Raw genomic sequence first — 16,795 nt, forward strand, 5'->3', positions numbered from 1 at the left:
TCGGACCAAAAGGGCCTACTTCTCGCTGTATCTCTAGAGAAATAAAAATAAATGATAAATGTTGCCAAGGCACTCCCCCTATAAAAGGAGAAATTGGAATTTCTTTCAAAGTACAACCTCTGATAACCTAGTGCTTCCTCAATGCTCTCACGTGTCAGCCTAGTTTCTTGACTCTAGTCTCTGGAAGAAGATTTGAACTCTTTATCAATTGACTGAGATAGGAGTGGTAGCAGTGGTAACAATGATTTCATCGGCCTCCATTTGGAGGAGAGTACCAGTTTTAGGTCAGGTCATTTGTGATATTGACCCCAAGGAACCCCAAGAAAGCTTAAAATAAAATATAATTTATTAATGAACGCAGTAAAGATGCAGTGACTGACTATTAGAGAATTAACTTTTGTTATCAACAATCATTTGCATAATCAATTCTATAATCAATAAGGCAAGCAAATGAGGCTGAAAGGAATAGAAAGGTAAAACCACAGGATTACATGAATTAAATTAGTGGTAGCTTACAAGAGGCATGAACACAGACATGCTATAGATCACTTGAGCCAACTGGACTGAGTTCACTGCTGTAAATTCTTTATGATTAGTATAATAGTATATTAATGGCAATATTTACACCTAATTACCTAATTCTACTGATATGTAAAAATTAATTAATGCAAGATTTTAGGCAAACTATCTTGAAAAATAAAATTGATCATTTAATTTCTGTTCATATTTTAGTGTAAGAAATTGTACAAGGATAATGCTGTGAACCAACAGCTTGAAGCTTTGATCAAAGACATTAGCCAGTTGCAAAACTATGTTGCCCAACCTCCTCCTCAAAATATCGCAGAAGCTGCTGTACATGTGGAAAACTTCATAACGTAAGTAGTGTTTCCAGAAGTAAAAGTGTATAATGATTTTTGTTTGCTTCACAAAGGTGTGTTTTTGTACACTTGGAACAATTTTTTTTTCATTTAATGATTTCTGTACTTGTTTAAAATTAATCTGTCGTTCAATATGGTAATTATTAGTCATTTCTACTTCTGTTCTAGTTCCCATAGCCCTTAATTTCTTAAATTTTTCAAAAGGGTAGCTACCTTCTCTTTAAATGCTCTCAATGATCAAACCACAGTTTTGTATCACAGTAAGTATTTGAATGTATGGCTGTAAGTGGTCAGCATCTCTATCATCCTTAAATTATCAGTAAGATACTTCATAAATGCAAGAGTACCTGCCTCTGCCACCTTCACATGTTGCGTGTTTCAGAATGTAACCATCCTCTGGGCTTTAAAAAATCCTCAGATTCTCCCCAACCCTCTCTCTCCTCATCTAAAAACTATGCCATCTAGTTTTAGACTTCCTTGTTATTGGGAAAAGTTTCTTTTATTATCCACATTGTCCCCTCATAATCTTATATACCTCTGTCAATTCCACCCCAACTTCTTCCACTGCAAGAAAACAAGCCCATCTCTCCAGTTTTTCCTCATTACTGAAAAGTTCCATCCCAGGGAATGACCTGGTAAAGCCTCTCTGCACTCTAGCACACACACATCCTACCTATCGTGTGTCCACCTCCCACTCTAGCAGGATTAAATTCAGTTTACAAGTATTCTACACAATTTACTGTTCTGTACCCTACTCGCTACTAGTAAAACACCAATTTTTGTATCAGTTGCACAAATAAACGCAAAAATTAGCTTACTGGTTTCAGCAAGGAATTAGAAAGGATAATAGAATGCTGGCCTTTTTTACAAGAGGTATAGAGTATAAAACAGGAAAGTTTTAATGTAATAAATGAGATGCTATAGATTCCAGCGTCTGCACTCTCTTTTCTGATGTGTCAGTATTTCAGTGGAGTAAAGGAAATTACAGTGGCATGAGAGAGGAACTGGCCAAAGTTGACTGGAAAGGGACACTGGTGGGAAGGATGGCAGAGCAGCAGTGGCTGGAGTTTATGCGAGAAGTGAGGAAGGTGCAAGACAGATACATTCCAAAAAAGAAGAAATTTTTGAATGGAAAAAGGATGCAACCATTGCAGACAAGAGAAGTCAAAGCCAAAGTTAAAGCAAAGGAGAGGGCTTACAAGGAAGCAAAAATTAGTGGGAAGACAGAGGATTGGGAAGTTTTTAAAAGCTTACAAAAGGAAACTAAGAAGGTAATTGAGAGGGAAAAGATGAACTATGAAAGGAAACTAGCAAATAATATCAAAGAGGATACTAAAAGCTTTTCAAGTATATGTCAAGTAAATAAATATAAAGGATCCCATTCTGGTTGGCTGCCGGTTACCAGAGGTGTTCCACAGGGGTCCGTGTTGGGGCCGCTTCTTTTCACGTTCTACATCAACAGTTTGGATTATGGAATAGATGGCTTTGTGGCTAAGTTTGCTGATGATACGAAGACAGGTGGAGGGGCCAGTAGTGCTGAGGAAACAGAGTCTACAGAGAGACTTGGATAGATTGGGAGAATGGGCAAAGAAGTGGCAAATGAAATACAATGTTGGAAAGTATATGGTCATGCACTTTGGTAGAAGAAATAAATGGGCAGACTATTATTTAAATGGGGAGAGAATTCAAAGTTCTGAGATGCAACAGGACTTGGGAGTCCTCGTGCAGGACACACTTAAGGTTATCCTCCAGGTTGAGTCGGTGGTGAAGAAGGCAAATGCAATGTTGGCATTCATTTCTAGAGGAATAGAGTATAGGAGCAGGGATGTGATGTTGAGGCTGTATAAGGCACTGGTAAGACCTCACTTGGAGTACTGTGTGCAGTTTTGGGCTCCTTATTTAAGAAAGGATGTGCTGACGTTGGAGAGGGTTCAGAGAAGATTCACTAGAATGATTCCAGGAATGAGGTGGGGTTAACATATGAGGAATGTTTGTCCGCTCTTGGACTGCATTCCTTGGAGTTTAGAAGAATGGGGGGGGGACCTCATAGAAACATTTTGAATGTTGAAAGGCATGGACAGAATGGATGTGGCAAAGTTGTTTCCCATGGTGGGGGAGTCTAGTACGAAAGGGCATGACTTAAGGATTGAAGGGCGCCCATTCAGAACAGAGATGCGAAGAAATTTTTTTAGCCAGAGGGTGGTGAATCTGTGGAATTTGTTGCCCCGGGCGGCAGTGGGGGCTAAGTCATTGGGTGTATTTAAGGCAGAGATTGATAGGTATCTGAGTAGCCAGGGCATCAAAGGTTATGGTGAGAAGGCGGGGGAGTGGGACTAAATGGGAGAATGGATCAGCTCATGATAAAATGGTGGAGCAGACTCGATGGGCCGAATGGTCAACTTCTGCTCCTTTGTCTTATGGTCTTCTCTTCTGAGTTTTGGTGTTAGACAGACTGTATCTGGAGCTCTGCATGAGTTCTGTCCTTGCTGATACCATTATAAATTCCATTGAATTTTGCAATGTACAAACGTTTGTATATTGCTGAATAATGCCAGAATAGAAATTGCTCTGCCATTGATGATTTATTCGGTTTCATGGTCAAATATAATTAAGCGATGTGACTAAAAGGTCTGCAGTCTATATCTGAAAAATGGAACTTCTGAACAAACATAGAATCATAGAAATCTCTGTAAGCAAGGAACCCATTTGACTTCAAGCACATATCAGTACCAGCTCTTCAAATTTTAGCTCAGTTTCTACTATTCTTTCTCTGTGACTCATTCTTACCTTTAATCTTTTTATTTCATTTTTCAAATGATGTTCATGCAAGTATCTCCTTTCATTAACAATTAACCAATCAGTAGGAACAGCATTTAGCGTTTTTTAAGTTTTCATCATCAGTTCCATTTTATGGATTTTAATAAACATTTATTGCTTTGGAGTGTCATTATTTTTACTTGTCATTATTTCCAGGGCCTTGGTGAATGCCTTCAAGCTCCATCATACAGAAAGTTATCAGAAAGTGGGCATTGCCTTGTTCTATGAGATTGTCTCTTTTGTCTGTGATGACACTCAGCGGCACCCACCAACGAGACAGTTCTTTACATCATGCATTGAAATCCTTGGGCAGGTGTGATGATCCTTTCTTTAGATACTACATGTATCAAAAACAAGAAAATACGAAATGTAACTATGTTTGGGTATCAATTTGGTGTTGTTTGAAAATCAATAAAAACACCGCAGAGGCAGAAAATCTGAAGTATAAACAGAAAATGTTGGAAATCTCAACAGGTCAGGCAGCATCAGTCAATGTATCACATCTTGAACACTTTCTCAGTTCTGATAAAGTCCTAGGCTTAAAATGTCAATTATTTCTTTTTCCACAGATGTTGCCTGGACTGATGAGTTTTTTTTTAGCATGTTCTCTTTAATATTCTGTTCCCTTTCTCTGTCTTCACATTGTAGTTCAAAGAATTCTTATAGACTGGGCATGGTTGATTTATTTCATTTTCAGCACCCTTCTTTTTTACCCTTCTTTGCCGCTTGGCTGACTTCACACGCATATACTTCTTCTGATACCCTTTTTACATAAATATCTAAAAGCATTTTGAAGACACAATCACGAGGAAATCTGCAAATGCTGGAATTTCAAGCAACACACATAAAAGTTGCTGGTGAACACAGCAGGCCAGGCAGCATCTATAGGAAGAGGTACAGTCGATGTTTCGGGCCGAGACTCTTCGTCAGGACTAACTGAAGGAAGAGCTAGTAAGAGATTTGAGAGGGGGAGGGGGAGATCGGAAGTGATAGGAGAAGACAGGAGAGGGAGGGATGGAGCCAAGAGCTGGACAGGTGATTGGCAAAAGGGATATGAGAGGATCATGGAACAGGAGGCCTAGGGAGAAAGAAAAGGGGGGGGAACCAGAGGATGGGCAAGGGGTATAGTGAGGGGGACAGAGGGAGAAAAAGGAGACAGAGAAAAAGAATGTGTGTATATCAATAAATAACGGATGGGGTACAAGGGGGAGGTGGGGCATTAGCGGAAGTTTGAGAAGTCAATGTTCATGCCATAAGGTTGGAGAGGCTACCCAGACGGAATATAAGGTATTGTTCCTCCAACCTGAGTGTGGCTTCATCTTGACAGTAGAGGAGGCCGTGGATAGACATATCAGAATGGGAATGGGATGTGGAATTAAAATGTGTGGCCACTGGAAGATCCTGCTTTCTCTGGTGGATAGAGAGTAGGTGTTCAGCGAAACGATCTCCCAGTTTGCGTTGGGTCTCGCCAATATATAGAAGGCCACATCGGGAGCACTAGACACAGTATATCACCCCAGCTGACTCACAGATGAAGTGTCGCCTCACCTGGAAGGACTGTCTGGGGCCCTGAATGGTAGTGAGGGAGGAAGTATAAGGGCATGTGTAGCACTTGTTCCGCTTACAAGGATAAGTGCCAGGAGAGAGATTGGTGGGGAGGGATGGGGGGGATGAATGGACAAGGGAGTCGCGTAGGGAGCGATCCCTGTGGAAAGCAGAGCGGGGGAGGGAAAGATGTGCTTCATGGTGGAATCCAGTTGGAGGTGGCGGAAGTTACGGAGGATTATATGTTGGACCCAGTGGCTGGTGGGGTGATAGGTGAGGACAAGGGGAACCCTATTCCTAGTGGGGTGGCGGGAGGATGGACTGAGAGCAGATGTTTATGAAATGGGGGAGATGTGTTAGCAGAATTGATGGTGGTGGAAGGGAAGCCCCTTTCTTTAAAAAAGGAGGACATCTCCTTTGTCTTGGAATGAAAAGCCTCATCCTGAGAGCAGATGCGGCGGAGACAGAGGAACTGCAAGAAGGGGATGGCATTTTTGCAAGAGACAGGGTGAGAAGAGGAATAGTCCAGATAGCTGTGAGAGTCCGTAGGTTTATAGTAGACATCAGTAGATAAGCTGTCTCCAGAGATAGAAACAGAAAGATCTAGAGAGCGGAGGGAGGTGTCAGAAATGGACCAGGTAAACTTGAGGGCAGGGTGAAAGTTGGAGGCAAAGTTAATGAAGTCAACAAGCTCAGCATGCATGCAGGAAGCAGTGCCAATACAGTCATCGATGTAGCGAAGGAAAAGTGGGGGACAGATACCAGAATAGGTTTGGAACATAGATTGTTCCACAAAGCCAACAAAAAGGCAGGCCTAGCTAGGACCCATACGGGTGCCCATGGCTAAACCTTTAGTTTGGAGGAAGTGCGAGGAGCTGAAGGAGAAATTATTAAGAGTAAGGACTCATTCCGCTAGACGGAACAGAGTGGTGGTAGAGGGGATCTGGTTAGATCTGGAATCCAAAAAGAAGTGGAGAGCTTTGGACACAGTTCTCAACTAATGCTAAAAAGCTAGCTTCCTTGAGTACATAAGACTCCCAACATTAATAGTTCAGTTATTGATATGCTAATTTATATTATCCATCTAGTCTCAAGCTTCCTTGAACTAAGCAGCTTAGTCAGCTTGTCCGTTTTGAAGCCAAATTAAATAACCCATCGTCTTATAGTGCATCTCTCCGAGCAGTTAGCCTCGTGATATGAGCCAGCAAGTCTGAGCTATAAACAGCATTTTATGTTATGTTTCAACAGCAAAGTTATGTTTCTAACTTCAAGCTGATTCCTGCTTTCAATTTACATTTTAAGAACTGAAGACTGCTGTTTTCAACCAGAAACTAAACAAAGACACACTAGTTGCAAGTTTACTTACAACTGTCTGATCTTACAAGTGGCAGCTGCTGTGTTTAGAAAGTGGGCTTTGCAAAACATGAGCAAAACACTGGCTAAGGAAGTGAATATTCAACATAGTTAAAATCAGTGAAATCATGACTGTTTGTAGGTTAATGTTGAATACTGTACATGTTATTGGAACTTCCATGTTTTAAATGGAATCGTAGAAAATTGAACTTTGAACTCTGAACTCTAGCTGTTGGCCATGCTGTAAGAATATCATCAAAGTTAGTATGACACTTTTACAGCTCAGGGTGTCAGAGTTCAGAGCTTAATCCTGGCTTCCTTTCTAAGTAGCCTGTACCTTCTCCCCATGGAACGCGTGAGTTTTCCTCGGGTCCTCCCATTTTCTCCCACAGTCCTAAGTAGGTCATTGTAAATTGCCCCACGATATGGTAGCCATTAAATTGGGGTTGGCTGGGTTTGCTGGGCAGTACCACTCAAAGGGCTGGAAGGGTCTATTCCATGCTGTATCTCTAAATAAATAAAAATAAAATAAGAACCTTTCAATTATTATAATGCATTTTTCTCCATTACATTAAAGCAATAAAATAGCAGACTTTTGAACAGTTAAAAATTAACTCTAATATTGAATATTTTCTCTATCCATGATTTAGGTTTTTCTTGGCTGTGCTAAAACAGAAAGCAAAACTATATTGGAAAAAGTTCTTGGGAATAGAAGACTCTGCAATCTTTTGTCACCATACTTCACACCAAATATCTCGCCAGATGAATTTGTCAATCTTTACAGCAAAGTTGTAAAGTTCCTCCACACTGACAATGGTGATGTCATCTTTATGTTATTAACAAAGGTATTTATTTTCTGTTTTTGCTACAGTAAAGTTATTCTTATTAATAATCCAGCTATAATCTGGTTTGTCATTGAATCCATATTTGTATTGAGATTAAGAAACTCAAATTCAGTCATAGAAACTCAAATCAACTCAGTCATAGAAATCAGAGAAAAGGTGAGTGCTGTCAATGTAACTGCAAGAGGTTGCTGAGGTACCCCTTGTTGATGATACATACTGCAGAGATGGATGGATTTGATTAGAACAATAAGAGCAAAAGAGATTGAAACAGGAGGAGGTTTCTCCTGCCCCTCGAACCTACAACGCCATTCTATGTTCATCAAATGAAAATTCAAAAAAATTGCATATGCTGAAAATCTGAAATAAAAACAGAAAATGCTGGAAACAATTCAGGAAGAGAAGCAGAAGATGTAAAAAGAGAAACAGTTAATTTTTCAGCAGTTGGAAATTGTCTCGGACAGTAAACTTATTTCTCTTTCCACAGATGCTGCCCAACATTCCTTATGATTAGAAATCTAGCATTTCAGTCTTAAATAAAGAGACTCTCTTTGGATCTTCCAACTTTGTGTCAGTCTAAACTGAGCATCTTTTTTTTCTGAGACTATACACTATAGTTCTGGATTTTCCCATGAGGGAAGAAATACAATTCCTTTACCCTATCTATCCCTGTAATAATGGTATATCTTTCAATAAGATTGCCTCCTGTTCTTCTTACCTCCAATGAGAGTTCAAACATGTATAACTATTTCCAGCATACCTGCAATCATTCTACTGATGTGGTTTTGTTTGTGCTATTTTACTTTTGTAAGAAGATATGTATATGTTTATGCTCCAACCCCCTTCAAATCAAGGCCAACATTCTGTAGCTTTCCCCAATGTCTACGAACTTATGTGCTAGCTTTTTACATAAGAGCTCCCAAATTCCTTCATGTGGTAGTTTTCTCTGTTTAAATAACATTTAGTTCTCTTGCCAGTTGCAATTTGTTTTGAATGCCGCCTTCTTCAGCCCTCTACCTTTCCCACCTATCACCTTCCTGGCTTCTCACTTCATTCCTCCTCCCCCACCGTCTTAACTTCCCCCTCACGTGGCTTCACATATCGCCCTCTAGCTTATACTACTTCCTTCCCCCCTTCTTATTTTGTCTTCTTCCCCCTTCCTTTCCAGTTCTGATAGAATCTCAGCCCAAAACGTTGCTCCTTATTCCTTTGTATTGATGCTGCCTGACCTGTTGAGTTCCTCCAGCATTTTCTGTGTATTACTCGGGATTTCCAGCATTTGCAGAACTACTTGTGTTTATAATTTGTTTTTGCTTTCTTTGATGGGAAAAGTAATTGTTCTCATCTGGTCTATGTTGCAAAATCCCAAATTTCTATCCCTCTCATTAAACATCTGCGGTCCTTGTCATGCTGCTACTCACACAAAGATGTCACAATGAAGTTATTGGATTTTGACCCACAAGAATGAAGGTTGTATACAAATCGTTATTTCTGAACATGAAGAGTTTGGAAGTGTTGATTTTCCCATGATGTGCAATGCTAACTGTATACCTAATTCATGTTTTGCCCATAAATATTGACTGGAATGGTTGTCATATGCAACCACTTGTGGGTTATGACAGTAAAGAATGAGGAATCTACAAGATTGTTCCAGATGAATGTTGCTTTTCATTTTTATTTTGCAGTTTGACATTATGTTGTGGTTGAATTCCACTAAGCCAGCTATGTCTGAACGGACTCAGTTATTAGAATTGATCCATTTAGGCCTTACAATGTGTGGCCTTCAACCAGAGGAAGAAATTCAAATGGCTTTTAATGTTCTGTGTAAACACTGGATGTACGTTTTGCAGTATCAATTCCCGGATCATTACAGTGACTTTCTCAGACTTCTGATGCAAAGTAAGATGTTCATATACATTGAAATTGTAATCAATGTTTTAATGTGCAATTTGAATGATTGATGTTTGCTTATCCTGTTTACTACTTAAACATAAGATATATTTGTCGACTGAATTATTTGTACACCAAGTTTTTGCTGCCCAGGTGAGCTGGATATTGTTGCAGTAGGTCCACCTCAATGAAAGTTTTTTTCTAGGCCTTATAAACAAAGCTAGACACAGAGGACTGATTTCACTTGAAAACATGTAAAAAAAAAGAGTAAAGATAACTAAAATCTTAAATGAAAGGAAAAATAATGAAATGAAAATGACTCTGCCCTATGCCATTCAATTCTCAGACTTGGAACTTCCACTGAGCCTGTACTAACTCTGACCGATGGTGTGCCTGAGAGATTGTGGCTATGGCCTCGCGATTGGTGCCACCAAATCTAATGCTGGAGCACAATTCTACACTCGGCCACTCATTCTGTTTTACATACAGGGTTTATGTTTAAGGCTGTGTTTAAGCATTCAAACATCAGTTCAGATGTCTGAATGCTGATAGTTACTAGTTCAGACATCACCTAGAGCCAGTGAGATTCAACCCATTGCTGCTCCAGAAAATTATAGAATATTGTACATATATTACTGATTTCTCTTAAATATTTTTGTTCTGATGGTTATCCATGGTATTGTATTGCCTGAGTCCTGTCAAAGTTTTAAATAGTCATAACCACTCATGAACATGCTACATTCAAAAGCTATATCCTAACTGTTTCTTATCTTTTCTCTCCTTCAGATTTCTGAAGGAAACCTCTGTAACAACCATCCAATTACACAGAACAGTTACTCTTTTTTGGACCAATTTCTTTCAAGATGAACTATAAACATATAATAAAGTTAACATCTGGTATTAGTGAAAACTAATTAGAGATGAAATTTGAGGTTGTAGTTTCAGTTTGGTCTTCTAGCCCACATTTGTTTTTTGCATCAGTGATAGCATGTGATGGATGTAAAAAGGGTAATTAAAGTGTAGTAATGGTAAGCTAAAATTACAAAAAAGTTGAAAATATTGATAATTGATGTTATTTTGGCTTCTCCCTTTACAGAGGCTACTTGCCCTGCTGAGTATTTTCAGCAATCTTTTTTTCAGATTTTCATCATCTAATTTTTTTTTGTATTTATAAATTGGAAGAGATCTTGCAAAAAATATTATGTTTACTCTTGTTTTTTTGAATAAGGTTCTTCAGAACAAAAGTTGAATCCAGATTGTTGGAAGAATACTTTGAAAACCTTAAGTTGTACCTCTGAGGTTGAACGTGAGCCCAGAATAATGAGATCTGTAGATAGTCAAAAGATCACTCTGTCATTTCAGCAGGTAATGCATGATCTGCCAATTCTAGCACAGGAAATAATTTGTGTCTAATCATTTGTTTCTGGGGCTTCTGTATTAAATTCTGTGGAAAATCCTGGCAATTCTGGACAATATTTCTCACCCTCAGCATGCCACCTCCTCTGAACAGAGGAGGAGTTTTAGTAATAGACTAGGACAACTGTGCTGCTCCTAAGAGCGCAAAATGAGGCCATTCTTACCCTCGGCCATTAGGCTCTTTAATGAGTCAACCTATAGCCAGGGAAGTGATGATCCCCTCCTGTTAGACTGTTTGAGGTAACTTTTTTTTTATTTTTTCTTACTTCTCTTCTGATATTTATATATCTGTGCACTTGTAATGCTACTGTGGCACTGGAATTTCCTTTGGGATCAATAAAGTATCTATCTATCTAAATTTTATTCCAAAATCAACATAATTCTCTCCCATTTACCTTGCACATTTTTCATTTGAATTTCTTTTTCTTAGCTAAATATATTGTGTTTAGCTCTTGAGTTTCTTTCATTTGTCAATCAAGCCCTAACTACTTTCTCATTTCTGTCTTTTTCCCTTGCCCCACTTGTACTGCATCACTATTTTGCATACAATAAAATGTTGTCAAGATAAGATGCAAGACCCTCAGTACAAATGTTCTGTTGTGCAAGGAGGAGTAAGCATGACAAGAAATGTTACTCTTCACTCCATTTTCTCCCGCTTTTAAAGGGTCGAGCACCTCGTGAAGTGAATTTAGGAGTTTTTTGAAATGGGCAAGAGACAATCTTGAGGGTAGGCGCCAAGTTTAGGATATTCAGGTATGGGTGGGGTAAGAATGTGACCACTGGTGGGGGGGTGGAATTAGGGCCATAAAGGACCTTGTTTTTTAAAAACAGACCACTCTATAGGAAATATAAATGGTGAAAACAAAATCAATGTCTGCAATTCTTTATTACATGAAATTAATGAGAATAAAATAACAAACCTGTGAGTTTGAGTGTCCAGTACATAATCAGGGATGGGAAAATAGTTTGCCATGGCTCAATTTCCACACAGTTTTACATGTACTCCCAAGCAGTAGTATTAGTACGCATGTACAGATTTGAACATAGACTGAATCGTCTGGATATGGGGCTGAAGTATGGAATAAGAGTCTGAAAGTAAGTTGAAGAAATGCAAAAATTGGTGAGAAATTAGGGGTTTGCCTGCCAAAATCAGATTGATTTGTAGCATATTAAGTGTGAGAAAGGAATCTCAATTCCAGGCTCATATTTATGAAGTTGTCTTCTCACTCCCACACCCTATTTAAAAATGTTGAGAAAAATGCACAATATGATCATAAAATGATTTGAATTTTGTTTCATCTAATAGGTACAGGAGACAATACAGTGGCTGTCTGATTTCTTGCACAAATTGCGCCTTTCAAAAACAGATTTAAGAAGCTTTGGTCTATTTTCAAAGTGGACTCCATATATGAATGAAGTGAAGAAATTCTGGATGTTCCTTGCTACATCTTTTATTGATTCTGAGGTCTCCAAATTGACCCAAGAACCTGCAGCCAGTAACAAAAATGCAACAGGTATTATTTAAAGAAAATATTATCAAGTACAGATTTATAAATTCTACAAACGTTTGTACATTGCTTGATCACATTAGATGAAGAAATGTAATAATTCAGCCAGATTTCATCAATATCATTCCTGTTGAATCTTTGTGTTTAATTTCCCCGACTCTTAATTTGAGCAAATTCAAATCAAACTCTCACTAATGGATCACAAACAAGTGAAAATCTGCAGTTGCTGGAAACCCAAGCAACACATACAAAATGCTGGAGGAACTCAGCAAGCCAGGCAGCATCTAGGAAAAGAGTACAATCGATGTTTAAGACCAAAACCCTTCGGCAGGACTTACAAATGGATGGCCTGATAACTGCACTTGCATGTTATTTTGAAGTGTAATCATTTAACATCTTCCCAAATACATGATGTTTCAATATAGGCTTTCTATTCAGTTGCTTCAGTCTTGTAGTACTAGTTACATTTGAAACAATCTCCAACTAGGACTAACATAACACATCACATTCGCTACCAATAATATATGCCCTGAGGTCTAATAGTGTTGCGCTAACCATCACAGTGGTCTAGCGTTTAGCATGCCACTATTACAGCTCAGGGCTCGGAGTTCAGATTTCAATCCCGCCATCCTCTGTGCATCCTCCCTGTGGAATATGTGAATTTTCTCCAGGTGCGTAGGTTTCCTCCCACAGGTGTAGGCTAATTTTTCATTGTAAATCATTGTGATTGAGTTAGGGTTAAATCGGGGTTGTCAGGGGTTGCTGGGCAGCATGGTTCAAAGAGCCAAAGGGGTCTATTCCGCGCTGTATTTCTAAGTAAATCTATTCTGCGCTTAAGCTCGTGTAACATTCAGTTTTAATTCTTCACTGGCTGCTCTGTGAGCCATTATGCATTCATTACACACAATAAGTTCACAGTCTTAGAATTTTTTTCCTTTACTGTCCCTCAATGTCAAATTTAAAGGGACTTTAAAAGCCAAATATGCCGTTTTCTCTCCATGAAAGTGTTAAACAATGCCTGATGATTTTCTTGCACAGGACAATCACATTTTATCTTTAAACTTTTGCCAAAAGTAGATTAATGATCAAAGTTGCTGGTGAACGCAGCAGGCCAGGCCGCATCTCTAGGAAGAGGTACAGTCGACGTTTCGAGCCGAGACCCTTCGTCGTGATGTGTGTTGCTTGAATTTCCAGCATCTGCAGATTTCCTCGTGTTTGCGTAATGATGAAAGTTTTCCAGTTCCACCAGAAGAATCCAAAATGACAGCCATTAATGACGTTAACTGAGTCCTGCCAAATGGTTTCGGCTCGAAACGTCGACTGTGCTTTTTTTTCCATAGGTGCTGCTGCCAGGCCTGCTGAGTTTGTGCAGCATTTTATGTGTGTTGCTCAGATTTCCAGCATCTGTAGATTTTCTCTTGTTTGAGACATTAATGTCCAATGTTTCAGTGGTGGTTATATACAGCCTCTGTAACAGTATCTCAGGCATTTCTTTGATATCTAAGCATGGTCCTTGAGTGCAAGACAAAAGCACATTCTATTTTATTGTATATCTTTAGATTTTTCAATATTTTTTAATGATTTGACATTTCATTATAGGTTTGCAGTTACTTTATGCAAAATTGGTGCAACTTTTCAAACCATGGCTAATCATACTAAATACAGAAAAAGGAAGGTAACTACTTTGTGCTTAATTGTAAAATACAAGACTGAACAAAAGTTTGAATTTGCATTGCATTTTGATTAAGAAAATCTTGCAAGATCGTAAATATGTGTATACACACATGGGGCTGCTAAGCAAAATAAAAGCCCGCCCATGGTATTACTGTAAAGATACCAGCATGGATAGAAGATTAGCTGACTGGCAGGAGACAGAGTCGGAATAAGTGGAGCTTTTTCCAGTTGCCTACCATTGACTAGTGGTGTTCTGAGGGGTTTGGTGTTGGGACAAGGTTTTTCATATTATATGTTAATGATTTGGATACTGGAATTGATGGCTTTGAGGCCAAGCCTGTGGACAACGCAAAAAATAAGTGAAAGGGCAGGTGGTGTTGAGAAAGCAGGGAGTGTGCAGAAGGACTTGGACAGATTAGGATAATGGACAAAAAAGTGGCAGACAGTGTAGGGAAGTATGTGTTATGCACTTTAGCAGTAGGAATAAAAGCATAGACTATTTTCTAAATGGGAGAAAATTCAGTAATTAGGGGTGCAAAGGGACTTGGGAATTGAGTAGGCAGTAAGGAAGGTGAATGTAATGTTAGCGTTCATTTTGAGAGGACTAGCATATAAAAGCAAGGGTGTAAAGCTGAGTATTTATAAAGCATTGGTCAGGCCTCACTTGGAGTGTTGTGAGCAGTTTTGGGCCCCTAATCTTAAAAAAAAAAGAAGATGTGCTGGCATTAGAGAGAGTTTAGAGGAGGTTAACAAGAATGATCCTGGATTGAAAGGTTTGATGTACGAGGAGTGATTGATAGCTCTGGGCCTGTACTTGCTGGAGTTTAGAAGAATGAAGGGGGGGATCTTATTGAAAGCTATCGAATATTGAAAGGCCTAGATGAAGAGGATGTTTCCAATGATGGGGGAGTCTAGGACCAGAAGACACAGCTTCAAATTACAAGACCATCTCTTCCAAACAGAGATGAAGGTAAATTTCTTTAGCCGGAGGCTGATGAGTCTGTGGAATTAATTGCTACAGACATTGTGGAGGCTGTCTTTGGGTGTATTTAAAGGGGAGTTTGATGGGTTCTTAATTAGTCAGGCCAACAAGGGTTATGGGAAAAAGGCAGGAGAAGGGGGTTGAGTGGTTTAATAAATCAGCCATGATGGAATAATGAAACAGACTAGATGGGCTGAATGGCCTAATTCTACTCCTTTGTATTACAGTCTTATGTTCTAAATGTTTATGTCTGTGAAAATACAAAACATAGCAATTTTTTTTTGCATTTATGGAGATTTTTATATCAATTAGAATAAATTACTTTCCTAGAGTTAAGATATAAATTAATTTGGGGCATCATTCATAACAATACATAAAGGAAATCTTGATCAAAATATAATATTACCTCTAAGTGCATGCTTTTTTTGTTAAGTCCTCTGATCGTTAAAGGCCGGATTCATTTTCAAATTCATCATTCATCAAGCTTTATAAGTTTCAGGTTTCTATTTTGACAGTGAAATTTGAGCCACAGTATGCAGTATGTTATGTTCTTCTCGCAGAAAGATGGAAAATTGGAAAATTATAGGATTAGGAAATGGGCTGCAACATACCTACCCTTGCCAGTAGCTCTGAAAGGAACCACCAGCAAGCTGATTTTCACAGGTCTGATCATCTGTGATCTGCACATGGCAGATATCAGAGAAAAGCTGGAGGTTAGATACCAAGGCATCTCACATCCCATTCTTCAACTAGATTTAACATTTGAATCTAATTGATTCAATATGAACAATTGTGCAGTGAGCTAAGGAGTCTGCTGCACTTCCCACCTGACACTTCAGCTTTACAACAGCCATGGCAAGTGCAGCTCTTTTCATTTACTGATTTTGACTGAAAGTTGAGTTCAAAGTAAATGATTTTGATTTTAAATTTACTGTTTTTAATAATTTTTAATTACTTGTGTTTTAACATAAATATTATTTTTAATCATTTTTTATTTTTAAATGTCTCTGGCAAAGATGTATAGAAGTAGTTTTTGTCAGCAGCAAGTTATCAAAAGTGCATCAGTGTAGCTGAAAGGGAACCTCAGGATCTGCCTTGTTGCTGTTCAATCATTGCTTCATTTTGCCATGTAGCCTGGTAGTGAGGCTCCAAAATGGGCCTACACGGATACTCCAGGTGCAGCCTGAGGAAAAGCACAGCTGCACATGTAAGGGATGGGCCAGCTTAAACACAGTCTTGAAGCAGGCAAGTTACAATAACAGACATCCCACCCTGCAAAAACTCATTTCAGGGAGGTAGCACCATCAATTTGCGGGAGAATTCCGGAACTTCCGGGAGAGGTGGGATGTCTGCAATAGAGTAGCTCCTTAGCTATGCTAATGAACGAATGACACCTGTTAAACTCACCTCAACATGTCTTTTACAGTCTTAACCCACCATGGACAATAGAAACGTCACTGTTGCAAACAGTGTAGTGAGCAACACTGTCATTATTTTTGACCCCTATTAGGCAGGGGTACACTTTAGTGTAGTCTGGGGTGACGTACGTTTTATATTTACTATTTTTGGAATACTCTGCCATGGCGCGCATGTGCTCTCTTGTGCTCCCTCTTGCTCTCTCTTTCGCTCTCAAGCTCTCTCTCTTGCTCGTTCTAAAAAAAAGTCAATTTCCAGGATATTGTGTATAAATTGCGGGCAGCAGGGAGCCGCTATCAATATGCGGGAGACTCCCAGAAATTCCGGGAGGGGTGGGATGTCTGCAATTATGGAGAGCTCTCTTCAGTATTCTACCCAACATTAGAAGGTTGATCTTGAAATTTAACTTCACTTTGACATTTTTGCTATATTATTAACATTCCTTTAATGCATATTTTAATGCATCTTCCAATA

The 16,795-nt window shown here is 39.0% G+C and overlaps 1 protein-coding gene across 2 annotated transcripts in view; it reads left to right on the forward strand.

Moving 5' to 3' along the window:
* Positions 1–16,795, forward strand: part of epg5 (ectopic P-granules autophagy protein 5 homolog (C. elegans)) — a 126,414-nt gene that overhangs the window by 72,591 nt on the left and 37,028 nt on the right. For both annotated transcript variants that reach the window (XM_072252453.1, XM_072252454.1), the window contains exons 28-34: positions 733–875; positions 3,852–4,008; positions 7,244–7,438; positions 9,121–9,334; positions 10,554–10,690; positions 12,048–12,255; positions 13,849–13,924. In XM_072252453.1, the coding sequence (XP_072108554.1) occupies positions 733–875; positions 3,852–4,008; positions 7,244–7,438; positions 9,121–9,334; positions 10,554–10,690; positions 12,048–12,255; positions 13,849–13,924 (1,130 nt within the window). The remainder of the gene's footprint in view (positions 1–732; positions 876–3,851; positions 4,009–7,243; positions 7,439–9,120; positions 9,335–10,553; positions 10,691–12,047; positions 12,256–13,848; positions 13,925–16,795) is intronic.

The sequence above is a fragment of the Mobula birostris genome, chromosome 3, assembly GCF_030028105.1.
Source record: "Mobula birostris isolate sMobBir1 chromosome 3, sMobBir1.hap1, whole genome shotgun sequence".
NCBI lineage: Eukaryota > Metazoa > Chordata > Chondrichthyes > Myliobatiformes > Myliobatidae > Mobula > Mobula birostris.